This window comes from Ceratotherium simum, chromosome 18, assembly GCF_057802395.1.
Source record: "Ceratotherium simum simum isolate JZ-2026a chromosome 18, ASM5780239v1, whole genome shotgun sequence".
Lineage (NCBI taxonomy): Eukaryota > Metazoa > Chordata > Mammalia > Perissodactyla > Rhinocerotidae > Ceratotherium > Ceratotherium simum.
The window spans coordinates 29,042,252-29,063,572 of NC_141917.1; the positions used below are offsets into that span (position 1 = coordinate 29,042,252).

The 21,321-nt window shown below is 36.8% G+C and overlaps 1 protein-coding gene across 1 annotated transcript in view; it reads left to right on the top strand.

Annotated features, from left to right (window-relative positions):
• Positions 1 to 12,345: 12,345 nt before the first annotated feature.
• The window catches only part of SPEF2 (sperm flagellar and cilia associated 2), a 181,751-nt gene continuing 172,775 nt past the window's right edge, over positions 12,346 to 21,321 (top strand). Inside the window, exon 1 of the mRNA XM_004422725.3 lies at positions 12,346 to 12,468. Within this exon, the coding sequence (XP_004422782.1) occupies positions 12,411 to 12,468 (58 nt within the window). The 5' untranslated portion in view covers positions 12,346 to 12,410. The remainder of the gene's footprint in view (positions 12,469 to 21,321) is intronic.

Here is a 21,321-nt window from a genome sequence, read left to right on the forward strand (position 1 = left end):
ATCCTGCATCTAGGACTGTCAACAGTAACACGTTAACTCTTATGCTAAGCTTCAAGGTCATGTAAGCCTAGATGCTATGGATCATAGAGATCTTCCTTCCCCTTTCTTCTTCATTTCTTGTTCTCTTTCTCTCTTTCCTTCCTCCTCTTCCTCCTCCTCCTTCTCCTCCACCTCCTCTTCTCCTTTTGAGACTTAGAAGTTTAAATTTAGTTAAACCCAGAAAGGAAACCAGATCAGTCATCTCTGAGTGTAAACAGCCTGAGGATTTACTCTGGGAGGTTTGGAGGAGGAGGTTTGGGCAGATGGTGTATTCACTAAGAAATAGTGAGAAATTGGAAGGATTCATATTGTATAATGAAATTTAGTCATTTGGCCTTATCTATTGTTGATGATGACTACATGACTGATGTTTTTACCAAAAAGAAATCCCTCATATCAAATTTTCCATCTTTGGTCTTTTCCTTCATTATCTATTTCCGTAATATGAGTAATGCATCCAAGAAAAACAGCAAGTCAACATCACATTGTAATTGGGTGAATTTTTAAAAAACAAATGGTTTTCTCTCGACCTGGTTCTGGACTTTCACCTCTCTTACCGCATCTTTCCTTCTTGTATTTGTGGCTATAATGGAGAAAGAGGTGTATTACATCACTCATCATTGAGGTTTTCTGCCACATTCCCTGTCAGACAGTTCTTTTGGGTCTCTTCCCACCCCACACCCCATGGAGTCATTTATGATAATTCAGAACAGATATCAATTCTGGGAGTCCTAATTTTATATCTTATTCATAACTTGGATTTTTTTCCCTTCTGTAATACCCCTTGCCCCAGATTTCATCCTAAATGTCAGACTTAATCTGTAAATTTTGGAAGGAATAAAAGTTTGTCTGTCCTTTCCCACCTTCCCTTTCTCAGTCCCTTCTACGTTTCCAGGATAGCTATCCCTTTCTCCCTATTCAGCTCATCCACGGGTTCCTGCATCCCATTCCCGCTGATCTCTCTTAAGACATTATCAGATAACCATGGTGTAGGTGGAATAAGAGGTAAGATCTGATCTCTTAAGTCTCCCACAGTCTTCATGTTAATAGAGGGCTCTGATTTCCAAAACCTTTAAAGACTCAAAGAAAAGCAGATTTTGGAGTGAAATGATAGGTATTGGGTTTATATTTTAAGAGGTTTCTTATATAATGGTGGCTTATTCTGCTTATAAGCAACTGTGCTTCCAAATAGTCATGCATTTTCAACCTGTACTAGAAATAAACACAGTGATTTACTCTTCTACTTTTTATGCAATGTTTTATACACACACATATAAAGGTATGTATATGTATATGTGTATATGTATACTTATACACATATCAAAGAATATGGTATGGAAATTGAAAGTAGCTAGTAAGGAAAGGAAAACATAAACCTTTCTTTGGATATGACTTTCTATCATATCTGTCTGTCATATCTGTCATTTGGATATGACAGAATATTTCCATTATTTGACTGACAAATTATTTAAATTCATATCCAGTAGACTTGTCCTCATGAATCTTTTGCCAGAATAAAAATTCCACTTTGACTAATGAAACACAGGTACTTTCAAAGTAATAGAATTTAATATAATTATTGGTCATCACATCATCGCTATTTTAGCATATATTACAATCATTAATTTCCTGGTAGCTGTTAAAACCCTGCCTTGTCTTTGGAGATGCCCTAAGTATCCTTAATAGGAATTATTTCATGAGACTAGCAGGAATTTAATATAAAAAGAGATCCATCTTGTAGATATATCAAATTAATAGTACTTGAACATTGGGTTCCACTTTCCAAAAACTAATTAGGCATAAAAAAATCAAGTTTATTAACAAAGATAGATGCAATTTTTATTATAAATTCATCACAGGTTGCCTTTATCACACCCGAATGCTTTAGAATAACAAAATTTTCGAAGTCCTGTTGTTAACTTGATAAACTACAGTAGATGATAACTAAGTAAGGAAACTGAAGTTAATTTCATGCTTAATTTAAGTGTTTGTATATCTTTTTGGTACAGCTTGGTCCAATCTTCTCAAATTCTTAGAGGATTTGATAATTTAATCATATGATCAGATCAGATATGTAAGAACATGGTATGGAAATTGCTGGTAGCCAGAGCAAATATAGGCTTTACTTTGGATTTGAGTTCCTGATACAATTCAAAATAGCAAGATTTAAAGCACACAGGTTAGTACTACAAGAATTCACCAGTCTTCCAGAGGTCATATAATCTGAAGGAAAACTTTTTCCTTCTTGGGGATTTGACTTATTAAGGGCAATTCTCTCCTATACTGTGCAACACTCAGGTGAAATTTGTGCGTGTGGATTCCATAGAAGAAGACCTTCAAATTATATTAAAATTTGTCATCTCCATGGAGGTCTTAAAACTATTTCCCCCAATATTTATATTTATTCTTTCAGAGGGTGTAGCAAGATAGATGGTACCCTAAAGGAAGAAATTGGCTTAGGCTGAAAAAAGGCACCCACAGCTACTTTGGCCTCAGCATGTACACACGCACACACACACACACACCTCTTTCAACTCTCCAACATTCCAATGTAGAAGGGTTGCAAACACCAGGAGACTGGGGATCCATATCCAGGTGGTACTGCCTAGGTATCAGGTTCTGGGCCAGATTTTGACAACGACAGGTCCAATCTATAAAGATATTCACAAGACTATTATGACATACTGGGGGCTTTTCATAAAGTCTATTCTTCAGTTTAAAGTACTATTCTTCATTCTCAAATTTCTTCTTCCCACTTCTTTTGATGTAAAATGTTCTTTCTTATGTGAAATGATGAGCAGAGAAAATGTAGTGTTTGTTTTTATGCTCTTACTTGAAAAAATAAAAAAGAAAATTGACAACCTTACATTGGCTTTCAAATTTGCTTTTGGAATATTAGCAGCTGGTAAAATCCAAGAGTCTGGAAATCACTACCTAGCATGAAGTACACACACTCCCTTCATTCTTGCTGAATGAAAGGGAATTATCATTTTGGTTTTACAAAGTACTCCATAGAAATTTAGTTTTTTTTTTTTAAAAAACAGTTATTTATTTATTTTATTTATTTATTTTGTGAGGAAGATCAGCCCTGAGCTAACATCCATGCTAATCCTCCTCTTTTTGCTGAGGAAGACCAGTTCTGAGCCAGCATCTATTGCCAATCCTCCTCTTTTTTTTTTTTTCACCCCAAAGCCCCAGTAGATAGTTGTATGTCATAGTTGCAAATCCTTCTAGCTGCTGTATGTGGGATGCGGCCTCAGCATGGCCGGAGAAGCGCTGCGTCGGTGCGCGCCCAGGATCCCAACCCCGGGCCGCCAATAGCGGAGCGCGCGCACTTAACTGCTAAGCCACGGGGGCGGCCCCAGAAATTTAGTTTTATGTTATTGCTCTGGCCATTCAGAGAAGCTCCCTTCACCTCATCCGCCAAAAAACAAAACAAAACAAACAAAAAACAAGCTAAAAAATAATCAAGGGGGAATGTAACTAGAGTATAGTTATATTTTATTTCATGGAGTACATATATGGCTGAAATGCTACCAAGATATCATATTTCTTTACCTCTGATCTTATATTCCCTATAAAATTAGTATTGTGATTTTCCTTGAAATAAAAATATCACATACATAATTCAATAAACTTCTTTTCAGTCATCCAGAGAAACGATTATGAAATGGTAATTGTGACAACATTTGAAAAGGCCCAATAAAAAGTGAAAAATGTGAACAAAGTTCAAAAAAATCAGTGAGTGCTCAACTGAATAGAACCTAATGCATCATGATGACGATACAGATTCATAGTAGAAAGAAAAACAAAAAGTAACTTCCTCCATATGATTTTTGAAATCACCAAGGAGTCAACCCGACCTTTTATACTATCTCTAGCTCTAGTTGTACTACGGAGTAGTTAAACAACATCTTTCAACAGCTGCTTCCTTTCAAAGTGAGCAGTGAATGTATATTATTGGGTATATTGCTTTATAAATATTAATTATGTTAATTTGGTTATTTGGTGTTTTTCAAGTTTTCTATATCCTTAATGAACATTTTATATACTTTACTAATTATTGAGAGCAAAGTGTTAAAATCTCCAACTATAATTTTATATACTTTTAATTTTAATGTTACATAATTTTAATTTTGCTTTAGTTCTGCCAGTCTTTGCCTCTGTTATTTAGGTGTATGACAAACAGGATTGTTATATATATTCTTGATCAATTAACTTTTTTAATTTTATGAAGTGTCTCTCTTTTTAACTTTAGTAATACTCCTGTCTTGAAGTCTACTTTGTCGGAAATTAATATGGCTACTTTAGCTTTCTTATGAATGATCTTTACATGATATGTGTTTTTCTATAATTTTATTTTTAACTTATCTGTGTCTTTATGTTTAAAGTGTATTTCTTTTTTTTTTTTTTTTTTGTGAGGAGATCAGCCCTGTGCTAACATCCGCCAATCCTCCTCTGTTTTTGCCGAGGAAGATGGCCCTGGGCTAACATCCGTGCCCATCCTCCTCCACTTTATATGGGACGCCGCCACAGCATGGCTTGCCAAAGCAGTGCGTCGGTGCGCGCCCGGGATCCGAACCAGCGAACCCCGGGCCGCCACAGCGGAGCGCGCGCACCCAACCGCTTGCGCCACCGGTCCGGCCCCTATAGTGTATTTCTTTTAAACAGTATATAATTGGGTCTTGCTTTTTTAAAAATCCTATTTGATAATCTACGCATTTTAATTGAAGTGTTTAGTTAATTGATATACAATGGAATTATTGATGCAGTTGGGTTTAAGTCTATCACATTGCTGCTTATTTCATAATTGTCTCATTTTTTCTAGTTCCTTTTTTCCTCCTTTCCTGCATTCTGTTGGCTTGAGTATTTGCTTAGTTTTCCAAAATTTCTTCTACCAGCTTTTTAGCTATATTGTTTAAAAAAGTTTTTAGTGGGTTGCTTTAGGGATTAAATATGTAACCAGAACTTATTAATATATACTTTGAATTAATATTATATACTACATTGTTATTGTAAGAACTTACACAATATAATTCTACTTAATCCCCTCTTGTTCACTGTGCTATTGTTGACATATATTTTAATTCCACATATGTTATGAACACCAAAATACATTGTTATTACATATGCATTCATTGATTGCCTTTAAAAAAAGTAGGAGACAAGAGAAATGTTTTTCATATTAACTCATATATTCCCCATGTCCAGTATTCTTTTTTCATTTATGTGGTTATCAGTTTCCATCTGGTATCATTTTCCTTAAGCCTGAAGAGTTGAGTTTAACATCCTTACAATGCAGGTCTGCTGGTATCAAGTTTCCTCAGCTTTTGTTATTTGAAAATGTCTTTATTTTGCCTTCATTATTGAGGGATTATTTTTGCTGGATATGGAATTAGGGGTTGAAGTTTTTTTTCTTCAATACTCTAAAAATATTCTATTGTCTCTGGTTTGCATTGTTTCTTATACCATCAGTTGTCATTATTCTCATTACTCTCCTCTCCTATATGTAATATGTGTTTTTTCTCTGTGTACTTTTAGAGTTTTCTCCTAATCTTCATTTTTGTGCAATTTGACAACAGAACAATTTCACATTTGACAATTTGACGATGAGTCTATGTACAGTTTTTCCTGTTTGGGTTTTTTAAATTCAACAACAACAAAAATATATATCTAAATATATATTTTTTCATCAAATTCAGAAAATATTTGGCTGTTATGTGTTCAAAGACTTTTTTTTGCTCCAATATGACTTTTCTCTTTTTTTGGATCTTTAATTACACGTTAGGCCATTTGGTATTGTTCCACAGGTCACTGGAACTCTGTTTATTTTTTTTCAGTCTTTATACTCTTTGTGCTTAGTTTGGATAATTTCTAGTGTTCTACTTCAAGTTCATTTATCTTTTCTTCTGCAATCTCCAATCTACTGTTAAGTCCATTCAATGAATTTTACTTTTCAGATGAAAGAGTTTTCAGATGTAAATCTTTCATCTATTTATTTAAAAACAGCTTCCATTGCACTGCTGGCCTTCCACATCAGTCCACACATTACATCCATATTTTCATTTACATCCTTAAAATATTTATAATATTTTTGTATAGCTGTTTATTGTCTTTGTCTGATAATTTCTACATCTGTGTCATCTTTAAGTCTTTCTCTTTCAGCTGTTTTTTTTTTTCCTTGTTATGGGTCATATTTTCCTGATTCTTGATTGTGTTTGACCAAATGAGTGCTACACTGTTGAGACTCTAAAATTTGTTGTCTTCCTTTAAAGATTAAGTTTTTTTCTAGTAGACAGTTAATTTATTGGACAATCAGTTTTATCTTACTAGAGTTTCTTTTTAGCTTTATTGGCCCTTATGCTGTAGTTAAGGTAGTCCTACAATAAAAGACTCTTTTCTTTCTGAGCTCTCACCTGAATGCTCTGAGTCTTTGGTGAGGCTTCTCCAGTCTGGCTGGTTGGAACTCCAATCACTCCTAGAAATGTGCAACTTCCAGAATATCCGAGCAGCTTCCACTTCCCCTGTGCATGGGAAGGCTTGTATTTGGCCTCTAATTTCTAGAGCTCCTTCTCTGTATAGCTTCTTCTTCTCCATTATTATACCCCACAAATTCTAGCTGCCTCTTCATCCCCAAATTCCAATCACTGTTTCCTCCATCTAGTGAGACATTTGCCATTTGTTTGGTATTTACTTCTTTAAGCCACAGCCAGGAAAATTCTCCCAAGAAAAAATCTGAGGTGAATGTGCACTATATGTCCACTACTTGAAAAGTTGCTTTACTTATTTTTCCAGTTTTATAATTGATTACAGTAGATGGGAAGGATGATATCCCTTATTCCATCATGACCATAACTGGAAGCAGAACGTGGGAAGAAGTAGTTCTCACGTTCACATGTCCCTCTGTGATCACCATTGTCCTAAGTACAAAGAAATGGGACCCAGCCTATGATACAAAAGAACAACAAATTATACAATGTAATACACAGGTACTAAAATGTGTGGCACATGTTAAAAATCCTGCTGGTATCCACAGATTCATGCCACAGCATTTACGGAGTGAGCATTTTGACAGTTCTAGGTTTGGGTACGTGAAAATTTGTTCTGGGTTCTGGATTTGTGAAAATGAAAAGCAATTCACGTATTCAGATATCGAAGATTCTACTGGTGCATCTTAGCCCACTGGAGTTGAGAGGAAAAGGCTGTTGATTAGGGTTTGTCAACGATAATTTTAGGAAAGAAATTTGACTTGAATTAAAGAGTAAGCTTTAGTGAAACTGGACAGAAAGAAGAGAGTAAGGAATTGGCATGGTAGATTGTTATTCATAATGGAATACGTGGAATTAGAGATTCACTAAGTAGAATAGGACCAGATTATGGAGTATCTGGAAATTCTGGCATATACTCTTAATAGGAAATGAGGAACCACTGCAGTTTATAAGGTATGAGGAATAGCATGAAGGAATACCAGTCTGCCAGAGTATTCACAAATATAGGATGGATCATTGTCTACACATGGAACATTGGAAACATAATAAAGATCCCATCAAGAGTAGAAGTATAGAGGATAATGACTTTTAGGAGCTACTCAATTCATCAAAACCCTGATTCTCTGGAAAATATTTTTTTTTTTCAGAGAGAAACTACAGTGGAGTTAGTTGCAAAACTTAGCACACATGGAGACCCAGTTTGCTGTAAAGCATAATCTGTGAGATGGATAAGAATGTGGGCCTATCTGTGTAAGTGCAATGCTGCTATAAAAATAATTTGATTACAGTCAGCAAAACTGAGAGGGTTCATTGGTACTGTTTAACTTTTTGCTGGGGAAGGAAAAAGTAAGACATGAATTTAGGGCTATAAATTTAAGACACTCAAGTGTGGTTTGGCTTCTCTGAAAACTTCAGTACGGAAAAATATGAAATCAGAGCAAGAATTCTGATAAGTGAACTTTGGCTTATCTGTCTCAGTTATAGAACATATGACTCACTTTTTTCATATGGTACCAAGTTTTTTGTTTTATTTCGTTTTGTTTTTTAACTTGATTTTGTTTCGAATCCGATTGCTCCCTAAGATCGGAAATTTAAATGTTACCCTGAGAAAGACACAATTCATACATAAGAAATCACGTAGACCTGGAAAATAAGACACATAAAAGAAAGAGTGATATTTGCTTCAATACAAAAGACTTCAAAAATTTTGAAATAGAATTAAACTTTCACAATATTATTGTTAGTTGCCATAAGTAATAAGAGCTGAAGTTGTCTCCATTTCTGAGACACTAAATCAACATTCTTTTGAAAATGTGTTGAAAAAGACATTAAAAGATTGCAAAACTGAGTTGCTGGCCAAGCTGTGGGTAGTTGGTAAGAGTTAGGTGTCTGGGATGAGAGTTAAAAGGAAAGTACTTATTCTGAGCTTTCAGAAGGGAGAGGGATTGGGGAGATGGAGGGAGTAGGAGGTTTTGTGAAGGTGGTGACTGATGAATTGGGCGCTGAAGGATAGGCAGGATAGGCCGGGAGAGGAAGTTGCCTTTTTTGCAGAGGGAAGATGGAAGACAGGTGTAAAGGCGGGAAAATTGGGACCTGGTAAAAAAATCTCAGCAAGTTGCGTTAAGGGAATTTGTGGTTTACAGTTAAGGTTGGATTGAGGCTAGATTGTACAAGACCTTCAGTGGGGTCTTTATCCTTCAAGACAGTGGCTCCAAAAATGTTTCTCCCCAAAAAACCCCACACATTTACTCTCCCTACACGAAAAGTTCTCTGATATTTTCTATTCCATTTAATTCTTCACTGTTTCAAGTATAAAGAATTCTGGCATGACCCACGAAAGGAATTACATATTCTCCTAAGAGACCAAGAACCATGTTGGTAAATACTGCTCTAGCGAAATTCATGTAAGTGTCTGAGCTGAGGAATGGAGAAGGGCTTAGGAATAGAACTGGACTGGTTGCACAGGATGAGTAGAGGGGAAGAGACAGGGAAACCCAGCTTGGGTGGTTATTGTGGACACCAGGGGAACATTTGTTGAATTAATGAACGTAGAGTGAGCAAGGTCATTCAAAACATGCTGAGGAGAGGGAATGAGAGAATGATCTAAAATGACGAGAGGGGAAATGAAGAAACGTATGCAAGACATATATGGAGGACCAAATAAGATTTAAAAAAAACTCATCTACGTATTTATGTATGTACAAATATTGAATTAGTCATAAACAAAATTAAAGCAGCTATATGAAATAAGTGCCTCAAACATTTTTTGAAATAGTGTAAGCAAATCTAAGCTACTCAAAAGCCAACCAGTAATGCAATGGAAAAATTCAAATAGCCTTAGGAGAAAAGGAAAGATACATTTGTTTAATGCCTACTATGAGCCAGGAATTAATATGTGCAGTTTCTCATTTAATCCTCACTGCTCTGTCTAACAAATATTGATGTCCTGATTCTACAGATGAGGAAACTGAGGCTCAGAGGGGCTAATAGCTTTTCCAAAGTTGAAGAAGTAGTCAGATCAAAAGCTGATATTTGGACAGACGTGTGTCTGGTTCCAAAGTTTGGGCTTTATTGACAGGTCAAAATTCCAATTATAAAAAAAGTTACAATTAATTTTTAAAATAATAACGTGTATTCTATTTCAGTACACAGCATAACTTCAAACCAGTTTACGGTCTCAAAATAACTCGTCGTAATCCACCCTTGAGTATTTAAAGAGGAGAAATAGAGATTTATAATTAAATGACAGGTAATGCTTTAGAAATAATTTTTAAATTTAGTTTTAAAATTGCTGTGACAATTACGATTGGATGCAGGAGCCAAACATTCTAAAAATTTTAATTAAAAAACAATAAAAAAGCCATCTCAAGAAGAGCTGTGAAACTATCTATTTCTTTAATCATCCCTTCTCCCAACTGATTCCACATGGGGAAACAAACAAGTCATATATTATATTAATGCAAAATACCAACATGAGCAGTGCTAGAAACCTTAGCCAGAGCTGGGATTTCCAAGGGAAGGCACTAGATTTAATGTTAAACTTGGAATAATAACTAAATTAGCAATTTCAAGAAAATACACATGGTAAAATGCATGTGTTTCAGTAATAGCTCAAAATTTTCATTAATATTTTAATGTCAGATCATTTTCAAGTTGGATGATTTAGGAGCTGAAAAAAATAACACGCTCATTTTGTGAAATGAAGGATTTTGCCTTTTAGATTTTGTAAAGCGTCTGTATCTTCATTTATCTAAATCCTGTATATAAACTTTTTTTCCAAAATAACACATGGGCAGATTATGTTGTTTGGAGCTGGGTTCCAAAGACAAACACTACAAATAACCCCTTGAAACAAACCACCACCAAACAGTTCCCACAAATAGGCACAGAAATATTTTGCTTTGGCATGGGAATAACAGCCCATATGTCTAGGGAGTTTATGAGCTCAGGCACTCTCTTCTGGTGCAGCTGTGGAGTTTGATGCACCATCATCTACATCCTTCCCCAAAAGCAATTTTCTCAGCAATCTGGGAAATATTGATTTCTGTTCCTCAATTTCTACAGACTGAAATTAAAGCTTGGAACCTCTTAGTAAATGTAGCACTAGTCATCAATTTAAATATACTACTGGGATGGCAGGAAGCAGAAGTGCCTTGGAGGCCATCTCTTAGAAGCATTTTCAGGGATCATGTGTTTCCAATGGTTACAGCTGCATGAGATATATTCCCCAAACTATAGAATCTTATAAGAGTCTAAAAAGAATCTTATACTCTTTCGAATTTGAATAACTCTAAGGTGAGACATATCAAACATATCAAGCCCCAATTCTGTGGGCAAGAAATCTCCCTTAAAATTCTCCTCATAGTCATGCCTGCTGGGTGGGTGTGAGGAAACTCATGGAGTAGGAGATTTTAAAGATAAGTAAAGTCAACAGTGAAATGGTACTAAACTTTTATCCAGTCAAGGCACACAGATCTATTTCAGATCAATCTTAAGAGACCATTTGCTCTAGTAGGACATTACTGATGTTGTTCCTACAGTTTAAAATAATCATAATTTGGTGTATCCAGGCCTTTTGGGGGCAAATTCATTATATTTGTGATATTCATAGATGTACTATTATATACATTATTATACATATAAGATTATGTATACATTATATGTATGTGTATTATTTTTCCTATTATTTCAGCTAAACTTTTAGAAATTATTAAAGAAAAATTTTTCTGATACTTGTTAAAGAAGGTAGAGAATATTTACCTTCAAGGGACTGAAAGTACTACTGCCATGGGGTCTTGCTGTAGGGGAGAGAAATCTGGCTCAACTCAGAATACAACAAGGAAAAGTGGAGATTTATAGCCAAGGAGCAGGGCGGAGTCATTGGATGGAAAATTACTAAAAGGAAACATCAGGGGTAAGGGGATTCTGGCTAAATGACAGGATTCTTGCTGCAGGGAGGCCAAGGTGATCAGTTATTAAGGCTGGGGGATGAGGAATTTGATCAGATATAGAGGGTGGGGGATTTTCCCTAAATGGACCCAGCAGGATTCTTGCTAGAACTGGACTAAGGGGGCCTACGATGGACCTCATGGTGGGGCCTCTGGAAGAAGAGAGCTCAGAGGAGCCTGACTCAGGTTTGCTCAAGGAGAGAGTCTTGGTCAAAATTGAATTTAAAATAATTATCTGGAAGGAAAAACTGACCAGAAAAGAAGTTCTTTAAATATTTCTCTCTCAAAACAATATAGACATAATGTATCATCCTAATTGTTAGTTCTGCCACCAAAAATGATTGAATGCTTATGGTGCGTTAGGCCCTATACCAGGTATGGGACTGAAAGATGAATAAGACACATTCTGTCCGTGCCATGGTAGCCTATACAACATAGCAACTAAAACTGGAAATTTGTAAATCAATGACAAAAATGCTGCCATTATAGAGCAAGAGCTTCCATAGGTTTCTTTAAAAGACAAACAGGAACAACAAAAAAATTCCCTTTCAATCAACACTCTTTCTTTCTCTTTCTGCTTCTCTAAGACCCCTTGCTCAGTCTCTAGCTTTCCCTGCCTCGCTACCCCCGCACACCCACTTCTCGCGAACTTTTCAGTTTTATTAACAGGGTCCCACTGTCACCTCTGGTCCTTCCGAGCCCACTGCGCCTGCGCACATTCCGGTCTTACCTGCCAGCAGGGGGCAGGCCACGATTTTCTGTCCTCCGCTGCTGGGCTCTGGCACCCCTCTTTTCCGAGCCTTTCATCTAGCTCCGGCCTGGTTACGCTTCCTTAGCAACGGGTTGCCCTTGGCAACAAGAAGACGCGGGCCGGCGGGCTTGGTTTCCCGCGCATTCCTCGCACCTGCTAGCGGTAGGAGGCACAGGCCGAACCATGTCGGAGATCCTGTGCCAGTGGCTCAACCAGGAGTTGAAGGTGTCCCAGACCGTGAGTGAGTGACAAGGCCGGGGCCGAGCGGGCGAGGGGCGAGCAGGGCGCGGCGCCCTGAATGCGGCGCGCTGATGCAACGTGGCAGGGAAGGCGGGAGCGGCGCAGATGGGGCGCCTGCGGGGCCTGGCAGCGCCCAGCCAACGTCCTGCGCCCCGCTGCAGCTCACCCCAGCCGTCACAGGGCTCCTCCCATCCCCACTCTGCAGCTCCGAAGTTACCCTTTATCGCGGTGGGCCCACCCCCGCAGTTTCTGAACTACCGTGTGGTTCTAAGCAATCAGGGTTTAGGGAGAGTTCCTTGCTCCTATAGAGTGAGGAATTTGCTGGACTCCGTAGCCTGGCCCTCACATTGCCCCCTTCACATCCTCAGAAACATGGTGTGCTGACAAGCCAATGAAATAGGAAATCGTCAAGTCAGCTACCATACTGCTAGATGTGTGCCTCTGGACAAGTTACAATACCTTCTCTGAGTATTTCCTCCAATATAAAGTAGATCCAAACATACTTTCCATACCTAACTGCATAGCAGGAGAGGGTGTGTGTGAAATGAGTTAATGAAGAAGTTAACATTTACAAATTTTGACAATTTTAGCTCAAAATTTACAGACATTAGCTATTTCTGACCACTGTTGACTCTTGCCCACAGCTGACCTTATTCACTGACCTAATTTTATTCCAGCCATGAACTTGCCACCCAAAGTTTCTAAATCCCACAACCAGAGAGGCAGTTTTACATGCTGGGAACTTCTATGACAGCCCAGTAATTCCACCACAGCATTATACTCTCTCTCAACTTCTTTCCATTGTTTCTTCAATAGAAGTTCATTTCCCAGCTGGTATGGTTTTTGCTCAAGGCAAGAGGTTTTCAGTCCAAATCATTTCAGTCTGTTTTCCCAGAAGCACCCTTGTGTAATGACAACTTGCCGCCCGAGGGGTAATAGTGCTAACTCAACCTTAGGTCATCCACAGACCTTCCTAGACTAGTAGTGTTTCTGCAGTGTGAAGCATTTATTATCAGCATTAGGATCTTTAACATTGGAGCCCCTCTAGTTGCATTTCTTGAGGCATAAACCCTGGACTCCTTCTTTGCCAAACCACCAACCACACACTCCCTGGGAACTACAATAAATTCTTTCCCAGGATTCTATGATCATCCCATTGTGTCTCTGACCCTTTCTCACCTAAAATATGATGCCGATCTCAGGACAACGTTTAGCAGTTTTCTTTTCTTATCCCTCTCTCACCTTATGAGCCGAAATGCAGTATCACACTCTTAAGTCATACTCTTCCAAAGAAAAGCAGTTACAGATTGCTGAGTTTAATTTGGTTCCTTTACTTGATTAGTAAATCACACCCTTTGCTTAAGTCCTCAGGACTCTATTGTATATTGAAACCCCTTTGAGAAATGTAAATAAAATTAATAAGAAACATAAAAACAGTAGTATGCCATTATAATTTTAATCAGTTTTTGGAATTTTGGTTTTGAGAGGAGGAAGAAAAATTACTTCATTCTGTGAAAATGAAAAGACTGGAGACTTTTTAAGTAAGAATTTTAACAACGTAAACTATGAATGGAAAATTCCCTATGTCTGCTTCCCTGAAGTGTAAATCTGGAAGCTGTTAGAAGAGACAGCTGCAGTATTCTGCATCTCATTCACTAGTAATACATGTTCATTTCTTGATCTCAACTGCTAAGAAGAGTCTAAAGAGAGAGACAGTCCCTGAGGTAACCAAATTCCATATTGTAAAAGGCTTTTCAGACTATAGGAAACACTCAACTGCATTTGGAAATAAGCAAGATAGGATCTGTACACCCAAGGAAGCACACTGCCAGTTGTTGATTCCCATCATTAAATAAGCCATTCTTTCTGTGGTGTACAGTGGAAGGCTTTGAATGGTTTATAGAAACTATCATGGAACCCCTGGGAAAGTAATTTGTCAGTTTCTGGATAAGGGTCGTATTAAGAGCAAGGACTTGGAGGCCAGACTGCCTGGGTTGAAATCACTTATCCACCACTTACTATCTAGTGACCTTGGGCAAGTTATTTACCTAAATTTCATCATACTCAAAGTAGGAGCAATAATAATACTTCATCGAATTGTGTCAAGGTTAGATGAGATAATAAATGTAAGCATTTAGACTAGTACTTGTGACATAGTAAATGCTAAATTTCACTTTTTGGAAACTATCATACAAAAATGAAATCACCAATACGTAAGGATATTTGAACAAGGATGTTTATTGCTACGTGGATTGTAGGGTCAAAAAGAAAAAATTGGAAACAATCTGAATTTTCTTCAAAGTGGAATACTTAGATAAATGATGCTGTATCCATGCTATGGATTGTTATGCAGTTATTAGAAGGAATGAATTAGTTGCTATAACTTTTGACCTAAGGATATTCATGTATTTTTGTCAAGTGAAAAACATCTTATAGCTTATAAGTTTAGCTTATTTTGACTAGTATAATTCCATTTTTGTACCAACTAGAAAGTACACACAGACACACAAAGATACACGTATACGAATATGTATATTTGTTTATATGAGCGTAGAGAAATGTGTGGAGAGACATATACTGGACTGTTTACAAATGCATGAATCTTCATATTGTGGTTTGTGAAAGCACAGAGAAAACCATGAAAGGCTATAAACCAGTGTATTGGTATTGGTTACCCCGGGGAAGGAAAAGATTGCTGGCTTTTCTTTATACATCTGTGTTATTTGGTTTGTTGCTTGTATTGCCTTCATAATTTGGAAAATTCAATATAGCATAACAAATAAAAAAATTAAAAAAGAAGATCAAACTTCACATGACAAAATAGGAGAAAAAGAGGTTTAACAGTTTAGTTGAAATATAATAAGCATTGCATAATAAAATATTGTGAGGGGTTACATAAAAGTTATTTTCTCAAATGAAGTTTATAAATGAAAGGATAATAATAATAAAATTTATCCCTTATTGAGCACATAGGCACTTACACCAGACCCTGTGCTAAGCCTTTTACACAGGTTTTCTTATTTAATCCTAAAAAAAGAACCCTAAAAGACGTTGTCTCAGATGGATAGATGAGTAAAAGAGGCTGAGAGAGCTTGGTAATTTGTTCAGGGTCACACAGCTAGTAGGTCCTAGAGCTAGAATTTGAAGCTAGATCTTTGACTTGTGCTCTTAGGCACTATATTGTATATTAGAGTTTGTACTTAGGGACTATATTTTTTAAAAACTCAACTCTCTGAAATGTATTCATTTTATATGCTCCTTTTTTAAGGATTATTGTTCAATTTGAAGTCACAAGAAGTGCAGAAACTCAACCACCCACGCATGTTGTGATTTCACAGGGCATAACCCAGTTACTAGATGGTTAAGTGGCAAAAGTGGATTTATTAGTGTTTGTTTAGAAGTGGTTCAGTCCATTTGTTGCTTGCTGGGACAAAGAAGACAGGAGAGAACGCCAAGTGAGTGCATTTGCTGCCTTGATGAGGCTGAAAAATGATTCATTCATTGGAGAGGCAGCTAAAACCAACTGATTTCTGGATTACTCTGAAAGGCAGACATCAATTTGGATAAAGCATATTATATTGAGTTTTGTGTTGCCTGGACTGCCCTGAAATCAGCAGTAAAGAAAATGAATTCCAATGATCCTCAACTGAGAATAGTCTCCCTCCATTTAATGAGGCTCCTGGGAGTCACCAGAGACTTGATTAGTCTCAACATATGAAGATTAAATCTATGTTACCAAAGCTAAGGATGTTCAGTGAGTTAGAATTAACTAGACCATTTCTCCTGTAAAATAGTACTTGGACGTATATGTTAATGAAATGTCTTAGAATACAAAAAATTGCTCAACACAAAATTACATCTGAAATTCAAGCAATTATTTTTTAATGAAAAATGAGCAATGTAGAGTAATTTTACTAAAAGATTTGCTGTAAAATTATTTAAGAATTCTCAGTTATTTTTAAGAATAAACATTGCCTCTGTTTTACAAAACTCTTATGAACTCACCGTAAGAGGAAACTAGTAGCAGAATATCATAACTAAACGTTCCCCATAAATGTCTAGAAGCTTTTGAATTTTATGTATTGTACAGATCAGATAATTTCTAAAGATGGATGTACAAGATAGTCCATGTTCTTTTGGATTCTTGGTATGGCTATATTGAAAATTGTAAATACATTTTTATGCATATTCTAATTGTTTCAGTAGTCTTAAACATAGTTACAGAGGTGCAATAAACAGAAAACTGGGTTTGAGAAAGTTAAATATCTCTAAGTATCAATTGTGTACTATCCAAAGTAGAAATGATAATCCCCAGGTCCCAATTTTATGCCCTGAGAAGTAATAAAAATAATTGCTCTATATTTGGGAGGATCAAATGAGATTGCAAATGGAAAGCATCTACCACAGTGCTAACATCTATACTAGATCTAGATACTCAATATTATTTCAACTTTTTTTCTGTCTCTCACTTTAGAATAATGCATAGTATAATGCCTATCACATAATTGGCACTTAGTAAATAATTATTTATTACGTGAGAGTATATGTTTTAGGCTGAGCCTTATGGATTTGTTCATCTTGAGAAGGTCACTCTGGGTACTTTGATCCTCAGCTTGGTGATTTCAGAAGCTCTGTTTTATTACTTTAAGTAAACTCTTAGGAATCGTTTCATTCTAACTGAAATTACATTTTGCTGACTTCGTAAGCCAGGGTACCAATTTATCATGAGGAAAAGGATAGCAGAATAACCTCTACTGGCTATTGAACATGATGTACCGTTTTGTTGGGCTGGTACACTCAGGAGAAGACAAATTTATAGATCAGATTGCTTATTGACAATCAGAAATTAGATATTATCAACAGAACCCTCAAATCAAGCTAATATTTGATGTGTTTTACTTATCTGCTCCAGAGATATTTTATCTAAATAGTAGTGACAGGTTAGATTAGATTAGAGTCAGATTTCCTCCTCCCCTAGTGTATGGGTAAACCATACTGTTCAGTGATATTTTCCAGTAATTTTACTACTACAAAAGCTTCTGAAATTACAATATGTGTGTATTCTTTTATTGCAGCAAATCTCTATTCTGAGTAAGGTTAATTAATACATCCCAAGATTATAGGTTGCATGATGTGTATAAAAACTTAAATAGATAAATTGTGAGTTTCAAGAGACAGTCTATGTTCCTTGTTAATTTTTTTTTTATAAGTGGGTTTTCATAGGTGGCTAATTTTGTCCTTTTATATTAAATCTTAGTATTTTGTTTTAGAGAGTGATATTTTCTACTATTTGTCCCAAATTTTAGGGGCGTTCTTTATTTGGGTCCCCTTGTGCACTAAGTATACTTTGTTGATTAGGTCTTATGTTCAGACCTTTACAGAAGTATCAAATTTTATTTTAAGAAAAGAATAGAGATCTCAAAATATTCTATTGAATATTTATTATATACATTTTATAATGTATTCTGGTGACTTTTTATTAGCCTGTGACCTTACCATATCATAGAGTCATATAACTTGAGATATGAAAAAAAAGTCTTAGACATCATTTAATTCTTCTTTGGCATATGAGGCAATTAAATCAGATATGTTTGGAGATTTGTTTAGAGTTATACAGTTAAGTAGTGGCAAGTTAGCAGTACATTGTGCGTCTGTTGACTTTTAGTTCATTCCTATTTTAACCTGGTGTCATTAAATCACACGTATTCTCATACTTCAGTCCCCAGTGTCCTTAGGAAATATATTGCTTCTCATGTAATGCAACAGATTTTGATATTTCCTGGCTAGCTCAGCAGCATTTTCCTAAATTAAAACTTGAATTCTGTTGACTAGAAATTGAGATAGCACATCTAATGGCAGAAGGCTGCTGTGTAAATCAATGTCAAATTTTAAGATATGAAGTCCCAAGAAAAGAATGCCACTCAGTATTTTAATCGTTAAAGAAGTTTATAATAATAAGATAGATATTTTATTTCAGATAGTAAATATTGAGAATTATGATAAAGTCTTCAAAGGAGAAAATTGTGAAGGCTGATCATCCTATTCTTATACTGGAGGGAAAGAAATTGTTGATGTCCTCCAGTCAAAGACCACAGGAACACCTGTAGTTGAATAAAGTTGGGTTTATTGACTTGTTGCAACATACGGGGAACTGTGGGGCATCTCAGTAAGAGGGTGTTAGAAAGGACTTATAGCATTTGGGCTTATGTTAGCTGTTTTTTGAGGAGGGTTCAAGGAAGCGGTGCTTTGCTCTGAATTCAATCCTGTCAAGAGTATAGGCAAATCTATGATTGGGTATCTTAATAAATCTTATCCAGGAAGTAGAGGAGAATAAAGCAAGGCAAAGCCATGATTGGTAAAAAAGTAGCAACTACTCATATTGGCCAGAACGGGGGGATGTTTGGTCATTTTTGTGTTTTGGACAATATTGTTTTTGTCTGAGTACGTGCATGATTACACAGGGATTTTGTTTTTGTCTTGATCTATCAGGGTCACAGAGTGGCCTTGTCTGATGTTAGTGTGCTGTGAAATTGATTATGTTCAGCAGGAGAATGCCAAGGCCTAGCTGTGTGCGCCAGGCCGGCCTCTAGGAACACCAAGGCCCAAGGTGGCCAGGCCAGTTCCTAGCCATCAGCAGCTGCTCTTCTCTCTCTCACATGGAAGTAAATTTGCTTGGTTTTTAAATGTGGTTCATAAAGCAGGCTAGATCTTTGCTCTTCTAGTAAAGGAGGAGCGAAAGCCACTGAGCATAGAATGTGTAGGTCTACAGACCCTTATGTACAATTCCAAAATCCAAATACCTCTACTCAATTGGTGGCAAAATTGACCAGAAATGCTGTGATGCTATGTTTAGTCTTTATTTCTCCCACTGAAATATTTTGCTGTAGAAATCCACTGTGTTTGATTACATGTGCTTCTGATGAGAGTGTTATAGCTTATCTGGCCCAAAGAGTGGACCTCTATTTAAATTAAGGGCAATGTCAAATATTTGCTGACTATTGAATTACTTTTTAAATAAGGATGTTTGTACTATAGTCATTGAGGATCTATTATTAAGCTTTTGAATTGTGTAATTAACATGACCTGTTGTCTTAAATTAGGAGGCAGTAATAATAACAATAAAAATTGTCACTGAGCACTTAACTATATGCCAGGAATTGTGCTAAGCACTTTACGTGCAATATCTCATTTAATTCTCAAGCCAACTCTTATGAGTTAGATCCCGTCACTCTCCCTCTTTTAAGGACGAAAAACTCAGACTATATAATTGCTGAAAGTCCAGTGGCTTATAAATGGTCAAGGAGTCAAACCCAGGGAATCTTTCTCCAGAGCCTGTGCTCTCCTCACTACCATTTTGGAACGTAGAAGGCTTATCTCCTTTATGTGCTTTCTCCAGCTAGCTCAGGGCCATTTTGGTGGGGAAGCACATGGACCATTTCATCCACTGACCCAGCCCCATATAGACCTTTCACAAAGTCCCCCATCAAAGATTTTAGCAAAAGAAACTTAAATGATGGGGATCAGACATGTGGCTTGGAAGATTGGAGGCATGGTTGAGCTGTTGCTGAACAACCTTATCCCAGATGTAGATCATCTTAGGGCTCAGGATGAAGATCATCAATGGGCTCCAATGGTTCATTTATTTCTCAAAGTCTTCATTGTTCCTTGTCCTGGAAAACCCGTCCTCTTCTTTCCCACAGGGAATTCCAATTGTTAGTGCAAATTAACTTATAGAGGTGGTTGTTGTGAAATTAGTCATGGTATTCAGAAACATTTAGTGGGAAAAAAATATGGTAAAGCAAAGGGAAAACAATAAGCTTTCCTTTTCTTTTTCTTTTCTTATTATTGTTTCTCTCCCATGCCCCTCTCCCTTCCTCTTTCTCTCTCTCTCTGGCTTCTTATCTGTCTTCTCATACTTTTTAAACCATATTTTCCTAGCTTATATACTTTTTCTTCATCTTTTTCTTTTCTTATCTAATTTCTTGCATGTATTCTTCTTTTTATTCTCTTTTATTTTTTCTACATCTTTTTCCTTTGTTGCTTTTGTCATTTGCTATAGTTCTTCAGTCATGATTCTCTTTTCTGTTCTTGTAGCGCATAGTAAATCTGAAGGGTCCTGTATGTACAAAACTGCAAACAGATGTTCTTGTACTTGGTTATTTGTACTAAACTACTTGACATAGAAATAATGTGTTTACTGTTCTTCTTTGACCTTTATATCCATAAATGCCTCTTTTTATCCATTTCAGAATTGCCTTATTAATATGTTATGCCATTTCAAAGGAAGTGGATTATGATTTTTTCTTTTTTTAGTGATCTTTTCATAGCAAACAGTTTGCTACAGATTGTTTGCTTGCTACATTGAGCATGATGGAATAGGATACAATTATTCCCCAGTTATTCCCAGGCTAGACTTCAGGCATTCACTTAACGTGAACAATAGGCATAGTGCAAAATCCAGAGGGAGGGAGACAGGGAATGAGACCACCTGAAGGTGACATAGCAATAGCTCCTGAACGCAAAGCAGTAGTCTTTAGACTATTAATAGAAATCCATAGTCTGACAATGGCTATATGTCCAACGCCTCTTCAGAAAACTAAGAAGAGAATAGGGATGGGCTAGAGAAGAGAGAAGGGGAAAAACAGAAAGAAGGAAGCAACAGACAGAAGAGGTGCAAGGCACAACCAGAGCAGCCCAGATGGCACAGTGAAGACAGCAGTAGCAGCAAAGACCAGGGAACAGCATTGGTGGCCAGCAGTGGTGGGTCTCTGATGAAAGGAGAAAGCTGCAGTGACTCGGGAGGAGAAGGACACCTCTGCCCTTTGGAGGCAGAAGGAGCCATTTGGATTTCAGT